At 39.4% G+C, this 20069-nt stretch overlaps 1 protein-coding gene across 1 annotated transcript in view; it reads left to right on the plus strand.

Annotated features, from left to right (window-relative positions):
- LOC149322104 (uncharacterized) overlaps nucleotides 1-20069 on the plus strand; it is a 107869-nt gene that overhangs the window by 12056 nt on the left and 75744 nt on the right. Inside the window, exons 15-39 of the mRNA XM_089523362.1 lie at nucleotides 1031-1337; nucleotides 1442-1524; nucleotides 2932-3019; nucleotides 3155-3272; nucleotides 3703-3826; nucleotides 3909-4045; nucleotides 4882-5137; nucleotides 5971-6213; nucleotides 6321-6497; nucleotides 7128-7273; nucleotides 7378-7468; nucleotides 7563-7952; nucleotides 9050-9176; nucleotides 9309-9427; nucleotides 9629-9825; nucleotides 10870-11053; nucleotides 11157-11322; nucleotides 11555-11679; nucleotides 11857-12165; nucleotides 12362-12565; nucleotides 14266-14391; nucleotides 14481-14651; nucleotides 15231-15335; nucleotides 15442-15537; nucleotides 17958-18111. Of these exons, the coding sequence (XP_089379488.1) occupies nucleotides 1031-1337; nucleotides 1442-1524; nucleotides 2932-3019; nucleotides 3155-3272; nucleotides 3703-3826; nucleotides 3909-4045; nucleotides 4882-5137; nucleotides 5971-6213; nucleotides 6321-6497; nucleotides 7128-7273; nucleotides 7378-7468; nucleotides 7563-7952; nucleotides 9050-9176; nucleotides 9309-9427; nucleotides 9629-9825; nucleotides 10870-11053; nucleotides 11157-11322; nucleotides 11555-11679; nucleotides 11857-12165; nucleotides 12362-12565; nucleotides 14266-14391; nucleotides 14481-14651; nucleotides 15231-15335; nucleotides 15442-15537; nucleotides 17958-18111 (4243 nt within the window). The remainder of the gene's footprint in view (nucleotides 1-1030; nucleotides 1338-1441; nucleotides 1525-2931; nucleotides 3020-3154; nucleotides 3273-3702; nucleotides 3827-3908; nucleotides 4046-4881; nucleotides 5138-5970; nucleotides 6214-6320; nucleotides 6498-7127; nucleotides 7274-7377; nucleotides 7469-7562; nucleotides 7953-9049; nucleotides 9177-9308; nucleotides 9428-9628; nucleotides 9826-10869; nucleotides 11054-11156; nucleotides 11323-11554; nucleotides 11680-11856; nucleotides 12166-12361; nucleotides 12566-14265; nucleotides 14392-14480; nucleotides 14652-15230; nucleotides 15336-15441; nucleotides 15538-17957; nucleotides 18112-20069) is intronic.

The raw sequence follows: 20069 nt of genomic DNA on the forward strand, positions 1-20069 counted from the left end.
CTGCTTGAAGTTGCATGGAAGATTGTCAGAGATTCACCATTTAGTATGTGTAAGTTTCCCATAAATGCAGCTCTGTTTGTAGGAAAGCTGCCAAGAGAGCTTGGCATAAAACTCTAGGGAAAGGAACCTTGTACACAATGAAGGGAATTGAATGTGGCAGCTGACTAGATCATGCCCTTGGCAATTTAGATAAAATCTACAGACCTCATTCCTATACTTCTGCCTTTGTTGTTGTTGTCGTTGTGTGCCTTCAAGTCATTTCCGACTTATGGCAACTCTATCACAGGGTTTTCTTGGCAAGATTTGTTCAGAGGAAGTTTGCTATTGCCTTCTCCTGAGTCTGAGACACGTGACTTGCCCAAGGCCACCCAGTAAGTTTCATGGCCAAGCTGCATGTACTGATTCTTCAGTTGTAAGTCAATTGTTCAATGGGATCCAGGCATCAGGCCAAGTTAGTAACACTTCATTGTGTGACAGTTCCCTAGAAGCTTCTTTTTATTTTTATAGTACCATCTATGTACAAGGTGCTATGAACAGGTCTCTAATCCAAAAGTCATTCGGCCTAAAAACAAACACAAAGGAAACAGTGGCAAAGAGAGGGAAAACAGAGAAAGGGTACTTGGACAGTGTGTGCAATTTTTTCCATCATACTTCACCTTAGTACAGTAGGGCATTGGCACAGAATGTTTTCCTATACCCCATGTGGAAAGAATAATATTAGGACAAAACCACATACGATGACCTGTTTCATCTGACAGAATGTTGAAGAACAAATTGAAATAGGGTATATACTCTCCTGAAACAAGGCTTTATCTACAATCAAATTATATGTATGAGATGTATGTTTGAATGTATTTAGATTTATAAATCAGAGTATGATGTAAACTGCAAACTGTGTGAATGTTTGTACTCAGTTTCTTTACTGTAAAAAATAAATAAATCAATGACCAATGGACAAGTTAGTTCAAAATCCAGCACTTTTAAGCCACTGACTTCTAACTAATCTCATCTTTACTGTTGTTCCTTCCAGCCCATGGGCATTTTCTCCATCCTGGAAGAAGAGTGCATGTTCCCCAAGGCAACAGACACTTCTTTCAAGAACAAGCTCTATGATCAACATCTGGGCAAGAGCAACAACTTCCAGAAACCAAAGCCTGCCAAAGGCAAGGCTGAGGCCCACTTTGCCCTGGTTCACTATGCTGGCACTGTGGACTACAACATCACTGGCTGGTTGGAGAAGAACAAGGACCCCCTGAATGATACTGTGGTGGGGCTGTATCAGAAATCATCCATGAAGACTCTAGCTCTTCTGTTTGCTGATCGCCCTGCAGATTCTGGTAATGATTGTACAATCAATTCTTTGACTAATACCTGTTGAAAGAGATGTTTCCTTTTTAAACATCCATCTAGTCTGAATAAAAAAAATTAATATCAATTTCAGAGAGTGGTGGCGGTGGTGGCGGAAGCAAGAAAGCTGCAAAGAAGAAGGGCTCTTCCTTCCAGACTGTGTCTGCTCTTTTCAGGGTACAAAAACACTAAAATCGCTTTTCCTTTTGATGGTTAAAAAGTACCTCATGAGAACAAAATGTCTGTTCCCCCCCCCCCCCCAATTTCTTATTATTTACATTCTGAGAAAGATATTCTGAGAGTGCTAGTTTGAATATTCCAAGAAAGATTCTGCATTTGAGCAAATTAATGGAGATTCCTTTTTAAAAGTCTTTTTTTTGTCACAGACTTGTTTTTTTTTTAAACATATTTCCACATAATTCAGACATAAACAATGTGCATGAAACATTTTTGACTGACCTAAAACTCTAAAACAGGATTTCTCAGCCTGGGGTACCACACCTCCAGGGGGTCTGACATGTAATTTCAGGAGGTGTGACAAAGACAGGTTTGTGTCCTTGAGTAATGAGTCAAGTGTTCATCGCTCAGGCAGCTCCCAATGTGGCTTTTGAAGTGATAGTTCAGTCAGCACTTCATATCACTGGGAGAGTTGTTCTGGACCACCACCCCCAGATAAGAAAAAATGCAGGACCTCAAGTCCCATTGTCCCCAATGGCAGCATGACATGCATGTGGCTGCTAGCATGGCCGCATGCATATACCACCATTGGGAACAATGGGGATTGCCATCTGCAGATGCTCAGATCTGCGGATGACAAACCTGCAGATGACAAGAGCCCACTGTATGTGCTTGTGCTGCATACATAGTACTTTCAGTGTTTATTTAATCAAAAGGAAAGAACAGTACAATTTACAATACTTTACAATTTTTTCTGAATAAATTAGAATCTAATTGCTCACTTTAGACAGACATTTTATGCACTGAGGTCAACGTTTATTTTTTTAAACTTCAGTTTGTTCACCCACAGTATTATATGTGGTTCAGTTTGTGGTTTTTTTAAAAAATAGAAATTAGACGTCTTCATCTTCAAATGTAAACATTTGTGTAGGGGGTGTAAACATTAACCAAACATTTCCTAGGGGTGAAGGGCATAGAAAAGGTTGGGATTCATGGCTTTAAAATATATTCCCCCAAAATCAGTACTGAAGAAAAATTTGACATGCCATTTGATATTTTTCTGTGTCCCTTTATTATATATTAGCTAACAATACAACCCCAAAATAAAATAATTAGCTACCTGTACAATGTTCTCATCAAAGACTTTCTCCTATGTTCAAGGAAACAAGCTCCAGTTAAACCTGAATAGCAGCTTGATTCACTGCAAATACAAATTGCAGCCCAATCATGAAATAAACTTTAGATGTGTATGTTAGAAATGTGTAATAAATTATATGAAAGCTGATGTTTATCCCTCTTATATCTGAAGGACTTGTATCTCCTGTCCCCCTCCCAACTGATTGCATGAATTGTTCTCCTCTGCATACAACACATGTTGCACAAAACATTTACTTTCTGGTCCTACAGGAGAATTTAAACAAGCTGATGAGCAATCTGAGGAGCACTCATCCACACTTTGTACGCTGCATTATTCCCAATGAAACTAAAACACCAGGTAAGGGGCTTGTGGTATAAAGATATGTGTGACAAGTGTTTGGCTTTCTGTATTATGTCATTTGGTACTGATTTCTGCTTGGATGTTTTTGAGAGCTACATTGTGATATCTATATATTTTTTTGGTTTTCTTAAGGTGCCATGGAACATGAGCTTGTTCTGCATCAGCTGAGGTGCAATGGTGTATTGGAAGGCATCCGCATTTGCAGAAAGGGATTTCCCAGTAGGATCATTTATGGTGATTTCAAACAGAGGTTAGCTTGGCATCCCTAAGAACTCCGTGTTGCACTTATTTTATTTTTTTATGTATAAAAGTAATATTTTTTAAAAGTTAAAACAATTAAAATAGACTCCAATTATTAGAGGATTAGACAGAGTTGGATTTCTATCCTATACTGATTACTCCCATTCATTAGGGCCAAAGCTCTGAAATCAGTGGACTTAGTTCTGAGAAGACATGTGTAGGATTGTACTATTATTCTTTTTGATAAAAACTAAGTAGATATTCCTTCAGAATTAAGTATATTGCTTTCTCCATATGTTCTGACAGTTTTCAGAGATGATTAGATATTTTACATGATTATTTATGCCTTAATATGATTTCTAGGCCAAATAACCATTACAAATTGTTCTTCATAGAACAGTGGCTTTCATGGAAAAAAATATATCTATTTTCTCCAACAGATACAAAGTTTTAAATGCAAGTGCAATTCCAGAGGGCCAGTTCATTGATAGCAAGAAAGCTTCAGAGAAGCTTCTTGGGTCCATTGATATTGACCACACCCAATATAAATTTGGACATACCAAGGTATGAAGTATCTCTGATACAAATAACTTTTCAAATTATATAGAGGCTGTGTGTAGTATTCTGTAACATTTTATTTATCCAGGTGTTCTTCAAAGCTGGCCTTTTGGGCCTTCTAGAGGAGATGCGAGATGACAAGCTGGCTCACCTGATAACACGTACACAGGCTATGTGTCGTGGCTTCTTAGCAAGAACAGAATACCAGAAAATGTTGGCAAGGAGGTATGACGCATCCTATGCTTATTTAGAAAAGCAGGCTTGTTATTATGTGTTTAGCTTTACTGCTTTTGTGAACAAGTTGTTAATTCTGCTCACTGATGCTCCATTAATTTGGATCAATCACTTAAAAATTAACGATTAAAAACAATTTTAAAAATTTGGATTTTTTCACATATAAATCAGATTTCAAAATTCTCTTAAAACATATAGTAAAGAAAGAGCTTAGGTCAAAGTTACCACCATAGACAGGAATTATACAACTTTTCATTATACACAACGAATATGTTTAACAGCAGTTTATAGAGATGGGGATAATTATCACACCAGATATGGTGTACATGAAATCTGCATGCTCTTTCTCTCTTTTTCCACAATGCTTTGCCTCTTTCTAAGTACAAAGGCAAGAAGAATGAATCAGTATAAATGAAGGGATCCCTTTCTTAATGAACTGAAACGATTCTGAATAACTGTTTGAAGTGTTTCTAACTTCTCATGAAACCTATACTTCTGAATATATATTAAGATTATTCTTTGTGATTTACTAGGGTGCCTCTTTTTGTTCTGGCTGCTGCAAAGTGCCACCAGAGATTGTTTTAAACTAGTGACCCAATTTCATCATGATTTTAATGTTTAGTTATTCTATTTTATTCTTGGGGGTGGGGGGATTGCTTGTTTTTGTTTTGTTTTTGTCCCAGCTTCTGTTTATTGTTTTATGGTTATAGGTTTATTGGTAAATTTTGCAGTGCCTTTGGTTTTTGCAAAGACCCTTGGCCATGAGCATTCAAGTCTTGACTAGAGTACTGTATGGAATTTTATCTATATCTTAACTTTGTTGACAGAGAGGCCATCTTTACTATCCAGTATAATGTCCGTTCATTCATGAATGTCAAACATTGGCCATGGATGAAGCTGTACTTCAAGATAAAGCCTCTGCTGAAGAGTGCTGAGTCTGAGAAGGAGATGGCCACTATGAAAGAAGAATTTGCAAAAACAAAGGAAGATCTTGCAAAGTCAGAGGCAAAACGGAAGGAACTTGAAGAAAAAATGGTGTCCCTGATGCAAGAGAAGAATGATTTGCAGCTCCAAGTCCAGGCTGTAAGCAGCATTGGTGACATTCTGTTGTTGGTGTTTTTTGTTCTATTGATTTTCTAAATGATCTTGCTTAGGTTTAGAAATTCAAGAATTTAAATATTACAGGGAAAATGTACTGAGAATATCCTGGTCTATTTAGGTTTTCCAAAGCTACATATAATAAATTAATCCTAGCATGTCCTTATAAAATATATTCTGGAAGTGAGTACAAACTCTTGAAGACTGCATTCAAATTCTGAATAACAGGTCTACTTTTAATATTTATCTCTTTGTTTTCAAATTAACTTCTTTGTCTGTAGTCAGGAATATTATTTACAAATTCAGCTTAGGTGTCTATCATGCAAGAGACAGAAAAAAAAAGGAATGAGGAAGCTAATATTGTGGTTGTAATTAAGTATATGCAAAATACTTATGGAGAGAAAACTGGGATACCTTTGAAAATCTTCCATGCCGGTTTCTTGATTCTGGAAAGCATCAGTAAACTTACTTACATAAATTGCGGTCTAAAAAGACCCACCTTTGCTTAGATTGAGTATAGATGTTACTACAATTTGTGGAAAAAATGTCTTTATTTTTTAAAATAATATGAGAATCAATGAATTATATTGAAAATGACTACAAAAGATACTCTCAGTGAGAACATCTACTGAAGCAGTGAATTTTCTGAAGGGAATTTGAATTTAAAAAAACATGGAAAGACAGCAGGTGTTATTTTTTAAAATGCTACTAAAATAATGCTCTTCAGTGTTAGAAACGAAACAGACCACTTAATTTTTTAAAAACAAAAACCAAGCAACTCTAGGGATAATCCTTTTAAATGTGACATTTCTTTTCAGGAATCTGATGGCTTGGCAGATGCTGAGGAGAGATGTGACCAGCTGATCAAAACCAAAATCCAGCTAGAAGCTAAAATTAAGGAGCTGACTGAAAGGGCAGAAGATGAAGAGGAAATGAATGCTGAGTTGACAGCCAAAAAGAGGAAACTAGAGGATGAATGCTCAGAGCTGAAGAAAGACATTGATGATCTTGAGCTAACACTAGCTAAAGTTGAAAAGGAAAAGCATGCCACAGAAAACAAGGTACTAACATAAATATGCCTGATGCTATCACAGACAGTTAGAATGTTGGACTGACAATGCCCAACATGGTAACATGTTTAATTGTTCTTTCCTTCACCTCTTAACAGGTGAAAAACCTCACTGAGGAGATGGCAGTCTTGGATGAGACCATTGCCAAACTTACTAAAGAGAAGAAAGCCCTCCAAGAGGCCCACCAACAGACCTTGGATGACCTGCAGGCAGAGGAGGACAAAGTGAATACTCTGACCAAAGCAAAAACCAAGCTGGAGCAGCAAGTGGACGATGTAAGCATGGTAACAGGGGAAAAACAGCTCTGAGGTGAAGGCAGTGTTATGATGGTCAGTGGCATCACTAGTGTTGGTGTCAGCCAGTGCGATAACTTATGGTGTCACCCCTATTGACCACCCCATACCACTCCATGCAGAATCCTTAGTAATATTTTTTTGTAGAAATTACTGTATACTCATAAATCATAAATTCTGTTTATCACTGAATGTAATGGCAATAGTTACGAACAGAAACAAATAGCAAAAATAAAGTTATACTTTTAAATTACATTATCAATACATGTACATTGTTTCATGTTGTTAAAGTGAAATTTTATAAAGGAAATAAAAAGAATAAAACTTAATATTTTTGTTAAAATTTTAAAAACAAATTTAAATTAATTAAAAAAATACTTGGGGCTTCTCCTCCCCCCCCCCCCCACTGAGCTTCACCCCATCCGCACCATGTCTTCAGCAGTTGAAAGGGATGCAGGCAAATGCCACAGCCAATTTCTGCTAAAAGGCAGATGTTTTGGGAGCAGTGGTGTCACCTCACCTTAGGGTGTCACCTAGTGTGGCCCACATTCCCTACATGCACCTAGTGATGTCCCTGGTAATGACAGGGTCTTTATACCGCTTTCTCTTCAGCTTGAAGGATCTCTGGAACAAGAGAAGAAACTTCGTATGGACCTTGAAAGAGCCAAGAGAAAACTTGAAGGAGATCTGAAGCTGTCCCAGGAATCCTTAATGGATTTGGAAAATGACAAGCAGCAGATGGATGAAAAGCTTAAGAAGTAATTAAAATATTTCATGTGAGGTCTAGTAGGAGGTCTTTATGCCACACATTGTTTATAGCATTTGATTAGGAAATTAATACTTCATGTTTTGTTGCAAATAGGAAAGACTTTGAAATCAGCCAGCTCCAAAGCAAAATTGAAGATGAACAGGTCTTGGGATCCCAGCTGCAAAAGAAGATCAAGGAGTTACAGGCAAGTCAATCCAACATTGGCTCCCTTTTGCCTGGGACAATAAATTATCCTGGGATGATGCTTTGAATATGTGTGGTTGCTCCTTTTTCTCTAGGCCCGTATTGAAGAGCTGGAGGAAGAGATTGAGGCTGAGCGAGCATCTCGGGCCAAAGCAGAGAAGCAACGGGGTGATCTCTCCAGGGAACTTGAAGAGATTAGTGAGCGTTTGGAGGAGGCTGGTGGGGCAACAGCAGCCCAGATTGAGATGAACAAGAAACGTGAGGCAGAATTCCAGAAAATGCGTCGGGACCTTGAAGAGGCCACCCTTCAGCATGAAGCCACAACAGCTGCCCTGCGCAAGAAACACGCAGACAGTGCAGCTGAACTTTCGGAACAAATTGATAATCTACAACGTGTCAAGCAGAAGCTGGAGAAGGAAAAGAGTGAGCTGAAAATGGAGATTGATGACCTTGCTAGCAATATGGAGTCTGTCTCCAAGACCAAGGTATGCTAACAGTTTGAAAATTCACTGTAAGAACAGCAACATTTCATTTCTGTAATTAGTGCTCCCAAACTTTTTTGGGCTACCACCCTCTTTCCTCTTGGGCAACAACTCAAGGGCTATTTCCTGATATTAGGTCTAATGTTTGTGCAGCACCCAGCCTGTCACTGGCATCTACCTGGCCTACACCCAGCTTGACATTGCCTCCTTTCCCCCCTTTACCTTCCATGTGTGACTACAGCAGCATCAGTGACCCATGCTTGCTCCTCTCTCTTGCCCATGCGAGCCTTAAAACAAACAAGGTCGGTTGGCCGGTTGCTCTGTTTTTGCTCTCAGAGTGACTGAGTGTAAAGGAAGAAGCTTCTCCCTGGTGAGGAACTACTCTCAACCCTTCTTTGTTCACATAGCTTCAAATTGTCTCTATCCCACCAAGATTTTCTTAGCCTGTTGGACAAAAGAAAACAGGAACAGCATTGCAACTCCAACCTGTCAGCCAATTCCTGGAAAAACACACACAGTTTAAGCAGGGCCCAGATGTGAAAACTCCGTTATGTTGCCACTTCCCCTCCCACCACCACCACCACCACATGATCTAACACCATGGTCCTAAAGGTTTCTGGTTCTCTTTCTCTTTCTTGCACACCAGCTTTGACTGAAGCCTTCCCTGCTGCTCCCTTTTCCTTCACCGTCTCCATGGATCTTTCTAACCCCTGGTGGGGGCATACCGCCCACTTTAGGAATCACTTCTGTAGTTTTATGCTACATTGCAAAAGTTGTGGACTCTGAAATATTCCAGCATCTGTGCAAAATAAATAAAAATAATAACTTTAAAAGTTATCTATGCGATAAATGTTTAAATACATCATAAAAGAGAGTCCAAATTCAGTGTTTACAAAATACATTTTTACAACTATTTCTCCTTTGGAGTGTAATAATGTATTACATATTCAGAGTTCTCTGCTCCAGGTCCTTTCCTATTTCCTATTAAGGAATATACACATATACAGCGTAAATCAGAGACCAATAAACATATGAAACTAAATTCAAATCGCACTGGAGTTAAATAATGTAATTCTTTCCTTTTGTCTGTACACATGTAGGCCAATCTTGAAAAGCTGTGCCGCACCCTTGAAGATCAGATCAGTGAGCTTAAAACAAAAGATGAAGAGCAGCAGCGCACTATTAATGACCTGAATGCTCAAAGAGCTCGCCTGCAGACAGAATCAGGTAAGACCTTTAAGAAAACAATTGCGATGATGGGAATACCTGTAAGGACACTGGCAGTTCTGAAAAAGATGTTAATTTAATTTTTCTATCTTTCTGTGTTAAGAGAAATCTGTGTTCTATTCTATGTTTCAGGTGAATTCTCACGACAAGTAGATGAAAAAGACGCATTAATCTCCCAGTTATCTAGAGGCAAGCAAGCATTCACTCAACAAATTGAAGAACTGAAGAGACAACTTGAGGAAGAGATAAAGGTGTGGAATTGGAAGCAAAAGTTTATTTTATCTTTCATAATGTCAGTAATGTGAATTAGAGACACATGGTAGTCTCTTCCAAACAGTCTCACTAATGTAAGACATCCTTCATTTGAACATTTAAGAATTCTTTATGTATCCCATTCTCCAGTGTCTGCGCTGAATATCTACATAAACTATACTTCGGTATTAATTCTCTAGGCTAAGAATGCATTGGCCCATGGCTTGCAATCTGCTCGGCATGACTGTGACCTCCTCCGAGAACAGTATGAAGAGGAACAGGAAGCCAAGAGTGAACTCCAACGAGCCATGTCCAAGGCAAACAGTGAGGTTGCCCAGTGGAGGACCAAATATGAGACTGATGCCATTCAGCGCACTGAAGAACTTGAGGAGGCCAAGTAAGTACGAGTGTGGGTCAAAGGCCTGTAAATAAAATAGATGGGGGTTACACATGGCCCACAGGAACTGCGTGATTTACAGGAACTTCAGCTTAGTGAAACAATAGAAACATTAGAAAAAGTTATTGCTTTGAACAAGTTTGACTGCAAGAGTATATTATTCATCTGAGTATTGGCAGTGCCATTTCTCAGTGTCAGCCCTAGACATTTTGCTTCCTGTGGTGGAGCAGGAAATGGTGCTTCCCACACAGCCCACACAAACAAGATGCACAGTGCTTAACGCCAGACAAATACTGTTGCATATGCCATACATTATGTCATATGAGGCAAAAGGTCTCAAAAGCAGGCCATTCCTGGTGGTAAAAATACAATAAAAGTTTACTAAATAAGGGATAGTTTGCTGTTCTTTCATTTGAAAATGCCCATCTTAAACTTCCATATTACTCTGCCTAATGGCAAGCCTGGCTGTGCTATTTGTTATGTTTATCCTAAATCTTTGTGTATCATGAAGAGAATATAAATTCTCTTCTCTGGGGCCTTTATATTCGAAGGTTCTTGCAGTCTCTACAGTCTGCAGGAATTCTTGGGCTCTGCTCACGGTACTGCTGTTTCCTAAGGCCTGTTTGACTGTGGTACAGAGGAGAGTTTTCTCAGTTGTGGTTCCCAACATGTGGAATGGTCTCCCTGTTGAAATCAAAAAGGCCCCCAATGATGGGTGTTTCCACTATCTATTGGAGAACCATCTGTTTATCCAATTTTTCTAGATGTTTTCCTAATGGTTAATTCTATCAGACATTCCTGGTTTTTAATAATTTTTTGATGCTGCTGCTGCTGATGATGATAATTTTATTACATAGATACAGATTTCATTGTATCTGTTTTCTTTTTATAAAGAACTGCTTTGGATTTTTAAAAAAAAATAAATAAAAGCAGTACAGAAATGTTCTGAAATTAAATAAATTGTTGCAATGTAATTGCTGACAGCTATACACAAGCAAATCTAATGTTGTCCTCCACTCAGTGTTATGATTACATCTCTGCTAGGAAAAAACTTGCCCAGCGTCTGCAGGAGGCTGAAGAACATGTAGAAGCTGTCAATTCCAAATGTGCTTCCCTTGAGAAGACAAAACAAAGGTTGCAGAATGAAGTGGAGGACCTGATGATTGATGTGGAGAGATCCAATGCAGCCTGTGCAGCTCTAGATAAGAAACAGAAGAACTTTGATAAGGTTTGATAACCTTAATTCTAATTTTGATAAGACAGCATAAAAATTGAGAATATTGATAAAGGCCTCAGATCAAATTAACTCATTTCTTGGTTGCATGTTGCAGATTCTGGCAGACTGGAAACAGAAATATGAGGAAACCCAGTCTGAACTGGAAGCTTCACAGAAGGAGTCTCGCTCTCTCAGCACAGAGCTCTTTAAGATGAAGAATGCTTATGAGGAAACCTTGGATCACTTGGAAACTCTGAAACGCGAGAACAAAAATTTGCAACGTAAGGCCACAGTATTTACATAGACATACAATTAAGTGTGCCCATGTTTATGGGAGTAGTCCTCCAGTTGCTTTATGTGCTGTTTATTTTTATCTTAGGCAATTAATACGGCTCAGTTCAGCACTGACAAAAATTTAATTAGTATTAACAATTGGTAGACTGAACATTTTGCACTCTGTAGGTAACAGAGCAGGTTACTAATCTGTTCTTGACCTGTCGATGTTTTTAATAGAGGAGATTTCGGACCTTACGGAGCAGGTTGCGGAAGGTGGAAAAGCCATCCATGAACTGGAGAAAGTGAAGAAGCAAATTGAACAAGAGAAAGTTGATCTCCAGACTGCTCTAGAGGAAGCTGAGGTGAATATGCCATTTGAATTATGAAACATAAAACAAAAACATCTTCCAACTCAAAAAGCACTGTTCTCTTACTCTCCTGCCTTGGTAGACACAAACTACTGGTTTTTAGTGCTGCTGAATGAACTTTCAGATAGTGATTCTACAGTGTATTCATTTTTTAAAACTCTGATTTTTAAGGCCTCACTGGAACATGAGGAAGGCAAAATCCTCCGCATCCAACTGGAGCTCAATCAAGTGAAGGCAGATATCGACCGAAGAATTGCAGAGAAGGATGAAGAAATTGATCAGCTGAAGAGAAACCACCTGAGAGTGGTAGAGTCCATGCAGAGCACACTGGATGCTGAGATTAGAAGCAGAAATGATGCTCTGAGGCTCAAGAAGAAAATGGAGGGAGATCTAAACGAAATGGAAATCCAGTTGAGCCATGCTAACCGCCAAGCTGCTGAGACACTGAAGAATCTCAGGAACACACAAGGGATTCTCAAGGTACATGGGCACATCTATAAAGAAAACAGTTGTGACTATATGTAGAGAGATCTTGTAACATCTTTGAGATTAATTGAAATAAAGAGGTTGGCAGCATGAGCTTTCATAGACTTCAGTCTACTTCCTCAGATGCATATAATTGTGACTGTGATGATTCAAAAAATCCCTCATAATAATATTTCAATATCCTTTTTAGGATACACAGTTACATCTGGATGATGCTCTGAGGAGCCAGGAAGACCTGAAGGAGCAGGTGGCCATGGTTGAGCGCAGAGCTAACCTGATGCAGGCTGAGATTGAGGAACTCCGGGCTGCTCTGGAACAGACAGAGAGGGGCAGGAAAGTGGCTGAACAGGAGCTTCTGGATGCCAGCGAGCGTGTGCAGCTCCTCCACACACAGGTAAGCTTATATTTTTAAATGTGTTTGGGAAATCCCCAAAATAATAATAAGTAAATGGAAAGTAGCCATTATGTGCTAAAATCCCATAGAACATTGACAGAGCATAAAACTATGGGATTCTGGGAGGATGGGAGGTCAGTTGTGTCAAGAGCAGGAACAATAACAGCAGTGGGGGCCTTCCTTCCCTCTCTCCCCCATGCGCTCCTTCCCAGGCAAAATGATGTTTGCCTACTGCAAGATCACCTCCTCTTCCTGCTACCATGGCTGATTCACTCAAGGTCATGGCAAGATGCATTTGAGGATGGATGAGCCAGCATGTGCCTGTGAGGTGCTCAATAACCATAAAACCAGTAACATTCCTGCACACCCTTGCCAACCAAATGTGACTGAACAACCTAACCAGTATCTATATTTAACAGCAAAATAAGTCATGTATGATGAATTGACTTTGGCAATATTGATATTTAAACAAAGAACAAATCAAATGAAACCTGATAAATCTCAGAGAGAACCAGACCTTGCCCTCCAAAACACTGCCTCTCATATTCTATACTGAATAGTCAAAAAGACCTCCATAAGTAAAAAGAGGAAAGCCAAAAAGTCTTATTCGGTCCTAAGGCCTTGTTGTTTGTTGTTGTTGTGTGCCTTCAAGTCATTTCCAACTTAACGGCAACCGTAAGGCAAACCTATCATTGAGTTTTCTTGGCAAGATTTTTTCAGAGGACGTTTGCCATTGCCTTTCCCTGAGGAGGCTGAGAACATGTGACTTGCCCAAGGTCACCAGTGGGTTTCATGGCCAAGGATTAATTGAACCCTGATCTCTAGAGTTGTAGTCGGACACTCAAACCACTGTGCCACACTGGTGGAGAGCCTATATTGAACACATGAAGACAGGGTCCTAATGATCAAAAGAACAATGTTAGTATGAGTACAGAGTATTAGACCTCCTCTCCCCGCTCATGCAACTCTCCAGTCCTAGACAATGAATGAAATGATCATGAAAAATCAAAATGATGGGTGCAACCAGCACTTCCCAGTCAGCCTCCTGTGCATAATGAAGAGTGCAATGGTAGGGTAATCACTAACACCTTGGGAAGCATGTGTGTGTGTGAAGGTGCAGCCATGTCACACTTGCATATTTCTTGCCTGTAGATTGTGTCTACAAGCTTGAGATTCTGAGCTTGAGATTTCAGACAGGCAATCATGCTTACATGACATTTCAAAACCTGCAGCCACTAGCAGAAAGTGGGTTACATGTGCATATTGTCCCAATAGGATCTTGGTCTGTGTGTTCTTGAAATGGCCATTGCTTATTATCTATCCTGTATGTCAACTATTGGTAAACATATCTCGAATTCTTTTTAAAAAGTTTTTATTCTCTGTGACCATAAACTTCATGATATAGTAAAGGGTCTCCAGATGGCTTCATCAAGGAAGTTATCTTTATGCACATTAAGCCTGCATCAGCAAATTGCTCTGAGGATGATGATGTCAGTATTAGATGTCACAATATGAAAGGTTTCTTTAGGGATTATGAAGACTTCAGCAGGAGAGTCAGGAAATTATCATAGGCAACACCTTATTGTCTGCCCGTTAACTAGGAATAGCTCTGTTCCATTCCCTTCCCTCCCAGGATATATGCCCAAGATGTGGCACTTTTCAAGCCCATATGAAAATTTGTTCTATTGTTATTTCAATAGAATACTAGCTTAATCAACACCAAGAAGAAGCTGGAAATGGATATTGCCCAAATCCAGAGTGAAGTGGAGGAGACAATCCAGGAAGCCCGTAATGCAGAAGAGAAAGCTAAGAAGGCTATCACTGATGTAAGTTGAAAGGAGTTTCCTAAGAATATATTACCCTTTTACTGTTGCCATGTGGATTCTTCTGAACTGGCTGGCTCTTTTATTATTAGGCAGCCATGATGGCAGAGGAGCTGAAGAAGGAACAAGATACTAGTGCACATCTAGAAAGGATGAAGAAAAACCTGGACCAGACTGTGAAGGACCTGCAGCATCGTCTTGATGAGGCAGAGCAGCTGGCACTGAAAGGAGGGAAGAAGCAGATCCAGAAACTGGAGGCCAGAGTACGTAGTAGTACCTCATATAATTGAATCTTTTATAATAATTTCCCATGTATTTATGACCCCCTCTGTTTTGTCTACTTCTCGTTTTGAACCATTTTGCACACATTTGTCTTTGTGTTGTTAACAGTAATCACTCCAACACTCATCTTGAACCTACCATCATGCTCAGCAACAGCAGATTTTGCTTTAAGGAAATGATCAAAGACTGTCAGGCTTAAGATATTAAGAAACAAAAAAAAATAAAAATAAGAATAAATGTTGGCATAGAAAAAACTAACAAGCACAAAGATTGATAGTTAAGGATTTGAGGAGATAGGAACACTTTTTCCCAAAGCTGGCCATAGAAACAGACTATAGATAACTAGAACTTAAGGAAAGGTGAGAACTGCAGAAAGGTTACAAGTGGTCAAGGGTGGGATAAAACAGTAAGAGACAAGAAACTATTGTCAAAGATGGAAAGAGAAGTTGTGCATGCTCATACCCCAAACTATCAATCAGTTCCAGCTAAGCATGAATTCACATTCTCATTATTGGCAGAATATCAGTTAAAGTGCACACAATTTCATTTTTCTACGTCAGGTTCGTGAGTTGGAAGGTGAATGTGAGAATGAACAGAAGCGCAGTGCTGAAGCCATCAAAGGTGTCCGGAAGTTTGAGAGAAGAGTAAAGGAAATGACCTATCAGGTGAGAATGGGAGCTTTCTACCATTTTCAAAATTCTCTAGGGAAATGGTGTAGTATCATGTATGTGAAATCAACTCACTCTCTCTTCTTTACATATGCTTTTTTAGGCTGAGGAAGACCGGAAGAATATTCTGAGACTTCAAGATCTGGTGGATAAACTACAACTTAAAGTGAAAGCATACAAGCGACAATCTGAGGAAGCTGTAAGTATCATGTGGTGACATGAGGTCCATGAAGCCCCAAACCCCTCCAACCCCCCAAATGATTTTCAAGCATTTTTTTCCAGAGAATCAAGCAGAAAATCCTCACAATGCATAAAGACATGTGAAAACATCCACAGTTCTCAAGAATTCCCCCACTTCTTCTGTTTTCCTCTCTTATCTCTCTGAAAATGGTGACCAAAAGTGGTTTGGTATCACTTCCTGTTGCCATTTGGAGAGAGTCTACAAAATAAAACAGAAGTAATGGGGCTTGCTGGGAGTGTGTGGAACCAATGGCATGTCTAGGGGGGCGAAGGGCTTGTGTAGAAGATGACAATTTTTTGGCAGCATAGTTAAAATGTCATGCTTTAGCTACACAAACGTCTTGAATAATAAAGGATTCTTTAAGACAAATGGCTCTTGGGACTACCATCTTTTTTTAAAAAAATTGTGCAGCCATTCTGATTTTTTCTCCTTATCAAATATTTTTGTAAGAAGAAAAAAAATTGGAAGTAGCAGTGGAATAGCATAAGCAGGTTATAAGTTATAAGTAGAAGACAACAATGAATTTTATTGCACAGGCCCTGGAATGGGCCTGTCACGTTCTAACGGGATGTGATGAGAACGGGAGGCAGCATACAACGCATCTCACCACACAGGGAGAACGCCACTGCCGCCACCGGATGTTCCCATCATGTTCCGGATGCATCCCAGAGGGTGCGATTTTCAGGAATGCTTGAGCAGCGTTCAAAATCACCCCCGGGGGAACACATCCAGAACATGATGGGAACGTCCGGCGTCAGCAACGTTCTCCCTGTGTGGTAAGATGCATTCTGTGCCGTCTCCCGTTCTCATCACATTCCCTTTTAGAATGCAACAGGCCCATTCCAGGGCCTGTGCGATAAAGTTCAATATCTGGAGCTCTCATAAAATTCCAGGAATGAGGCTGGGTGATTCCACAACATACACACCTTTTAGAAGTAACCAAAGTGGAATGTTATGCAGAACATAGATTCTGTTTTTATTACATAGGAATTTTGTAAATTTGCCTAGATAGTCATGTATGCACTACCAGTATGCTCCTGTGTGTAGCTGGGAGGTAAAAATCCCACAGAGGTGTGCACAGGATGGGGTGCCTGCTTCTCTTTCCTGTTCTGGGATTCTTCATTGCTTGTAGTTTAAGCTTTGAGATAAATTTTGTGTGCTTCAAAAGAATTACTATGTACTTGTGGTTGAAATTTAAAGTTGATGCTGGCTAAAAAAAACCCCAGAAAAGACTTCAGCCATCTGTGGTTCCTGCACTTGCACAGTTAAGGCTTATGCACCAACTGCACCTATTTCTTGAGATGTCAGATCTGGTCATGGTGACACATGCCTTAGTAATTCTCACTGGATTATTGTCAGATCCTCTATGTGGGGCTGCCTGTGAAAAGTGCTCAGAAACTTCAGCTTGTCCAAAGAGCTGCAACCTGGAAGTTTATCAGACTTATTTTTTGGTTCGTTATGAGCACAGGAAGGGGACACTTGGGGCCGCACGTGACCGAGAAAAAATGGATTTTACCGCACAGCAAAGTGTCCTCAAAATGGCCCCATTCCGTCCCCCAGCCCCAAGCCGTCCCCATTCAGTGCTGAGGTGCATAATTTTGCTCAGCGGGAAAACTTCCGATCCGAACATTTAACGCACCTCAGCACTGAATGGGGATGGCTTGAGGCCGGGGGATGGAATGGGGCCATTTTGAGGACACTTTGCTGTGCTGTAAAATCCATTTTTTGTTGGTCATGCGCGGCCCTGAGCAGCCTCTTCCTGTGCCCATAACGGACCAAAAAATGAGTCCGATAAGCTTCCAGACTGCTAGCTGGGGCTGACTAGAGGGAGCACATTACTCCCTTGTTGCAGTAGTTCCACTGGCTGCTGGTCTGTTTCCAGGCACAATTCAAAGTGCTGGTTTTTAACTATAAAGACTTATACAGCCCAGGTCTAGGTTGTTTGGAGGACCGCATTCTCCCTTAAGATCTTCTTTCTCTCTGTCACACCACAGTCACTGGTACATTTGGTGGGAACATGGGAGAGGGCTTTCTCAGTGGCTGCCTCCAGGCTTTGCTATTACTTTCCCAGAGAGGTTAGATTGGCAATCTCCCTAATCTATTTCTATAAACCGGCCTTTGAAGATTGATTGTTTAGGCAGAATGAGCCTTGTATAATTTGCTGGATTTTCTATCTATTTTTGTTATGTTGTTGTTGTTTTTAAATGGTTCATGTTTTAAACTGTTTTTAATTTTTTATAGCTTATTCACTTTTTAACTTTTGTATTGTTAATTTTACCTATTTTTTTTTAAATCTGTTGTAAATTACTTTGAGTTCTGAACTGAGGAAGGCAGGATGATGATGATAATGTTGATTTCATCTCTCTATCTTTTACCAGGAGGAACAATCCAATGTGAACCTTTCCAAGTTCCGTAAGATTCAGCATGAGCTGGAAGAGGCTGAAGAGCGGGCTGACATTGCTGAGTCCCAGGTTAACAAACTCAGAGTGAAGACCCGAGAGGTGCATAAGAAGGTTGTCGTAAGTGAAGAATAAGGTGCCCTAGAAGCTGTGAAGTGAATGAAGAGAAGCGCAAAATGTGAAGCTCTTTGTTCCTTCCTGTGATTACTGTTTTTCCTCCATGTTTAGAAAATAAAGTTGTAGAGACCTTTGCATACTAAAACAGATGTGGCTTCTCTTTTTAAAGAGACCTCTAAGGATCTGTGTATTTCTTGGTAATAAATTTAACATAGGTTCATTTCAACAGAGTTTTTGGTTACAAAAAGGGTGGCCAGCTGCAGGCTATGGGATGCTTTTAGACTGCAATGCCCATAATCTCTCATGACTAGTTTATGCTTTCAAGTGTCGATGGGAGATGGAAGTCAAAATAGAAAAATAGCTACAGAGCTGCACCTTGTTATGTGAAAATGTTAGCATCAATATACAAAAATTTGAAAAGGTCACCTTTTTGACTACAAGTCCCAGAATTTTTCAGCTATTATATATAGCCTTTTCAATCTACACGCACACGCACACACGCACACAGATGATGGAATCAAAGAGTCATCATGGAATTGGAGGTTTCTTGGGGTTGTATAGCCTAGTCAGTTTGGAGGCTTTTTCTCTTTTAAGAAAGGGAGACTACATACAAAAGTAGAAGAATAAAATAATGCATGACTAGTTTAAGCAGACAGGGAAGTGTTTTCATTGACTTGAAAATGTATAGCCATTTCAGACAAATATTTGGTTTAAGTAAGATTATGCCATTTCATGAGATGTCTTTTATCAAATATATGTTATCTTCAGTGTGTCTTCTAAGGTTTGAATCCACTAAAAGCCTTGGCAAAAGAACTGATGAACTCAGCTTCTTTCTTTATTTTTAAGTGGAACTGAGCAGCATAGATACTTTAATAGGACTTATTACATTCTAACTCTGCACTCAATTGTGGCCTCAATGGTATCTAAAGGAATAGCTTGGCATTTGCTTAATCCTTAATGCTCTGTTACTAAGGATACAAAGGTTCAAGAGGCAGAAACATGAGTGTGTTCTAAATAAGGCTTGTGCATCACCAGTAGTCAAAAAATGTCAAGAGCTAATGTAAGAAGCTATGAAATCAACATATGAATTTTGATACAAGCTTTCTAAAAATCATTTTTGGAGCTATGAAACCTCATGTTGAATGGATTATGAACTAAGGGTGCTTTCAGATCAGACTTGTACTGTGGAATCGCACTGCCTTGTTCACAGAATGTTAAAGGGGGTCCACATATAGTTGTCTAACACAGAAAATCCAGTAAGAAAAGAAAGACCAACTAGCTACATGGTGGGTTTTTTTTTTTTTTTTTTTTTTTTGGCTAGCAGCACTAAAAAACATGAAACAGATCCAGCTCAATAAATTTTACTTCTTGAAGCAGAACAACAAATGACACTCTCACAACTACCAATTTATTCAAATCAAAGGGCACCGTATTCACCCTGTCAAGTTATTTTGGAACACGAGGCAGAAAATTCCATAAAAAATTCCATAAAAATGTCTACCTGTTTGTGGCAGTAAAAATAGAATAACCTAATTTCTTAATATTGACACTCCAAATCTGAAGTGGCCACATAAGCACCCTACGTATCTCGTGCATCTGAACAATAATAATCTATAGTATTAATTAGTACTCATCATACTCATTTCTAAAAGGGATCAGCTCTAGACTGAGTGCTCTGATATTAGGAAGGATGTCCATTGACAATATATGCAGAATAGCAATTGAATCTGGAAAGTAGAAACTTGAGCAAAATGCATGGTTAACCAAGCAAGTCTTGGTATTTGCTGTTGCAAAAAGTTCATACAGTTGTTAGTAATATATAAATGGAAGTAACTGCTGTACTGGTATAGTGAAACCTCCTGGAAAATCAGGGATCTATTGCTTTTTTTAAAAAAAATACCCAATACTTTTTCTACATTTAGTTGTTCTCCTAAATGTACTACTTTCCATTTGGGTTGAACTGTATATTAGATC

Source organism: Sceloporus occidentalis, unplaced genomic scaffold (assembly GCF_023333645.1).
Source record: "Sceloporus occidentalis isolate IW3139 unplaced genomic scaffold, rSceOcc1.0.p SCAF_1, whole genome shotgun sequence".
In the NCBI taxonomy this organism is placed as follows: Eukaryota; Metazoa; Chordata; class Lepidosauria; order Squamata; family Phrynosomatidae; genus Sceloporus; species Sceloporus occidentalis.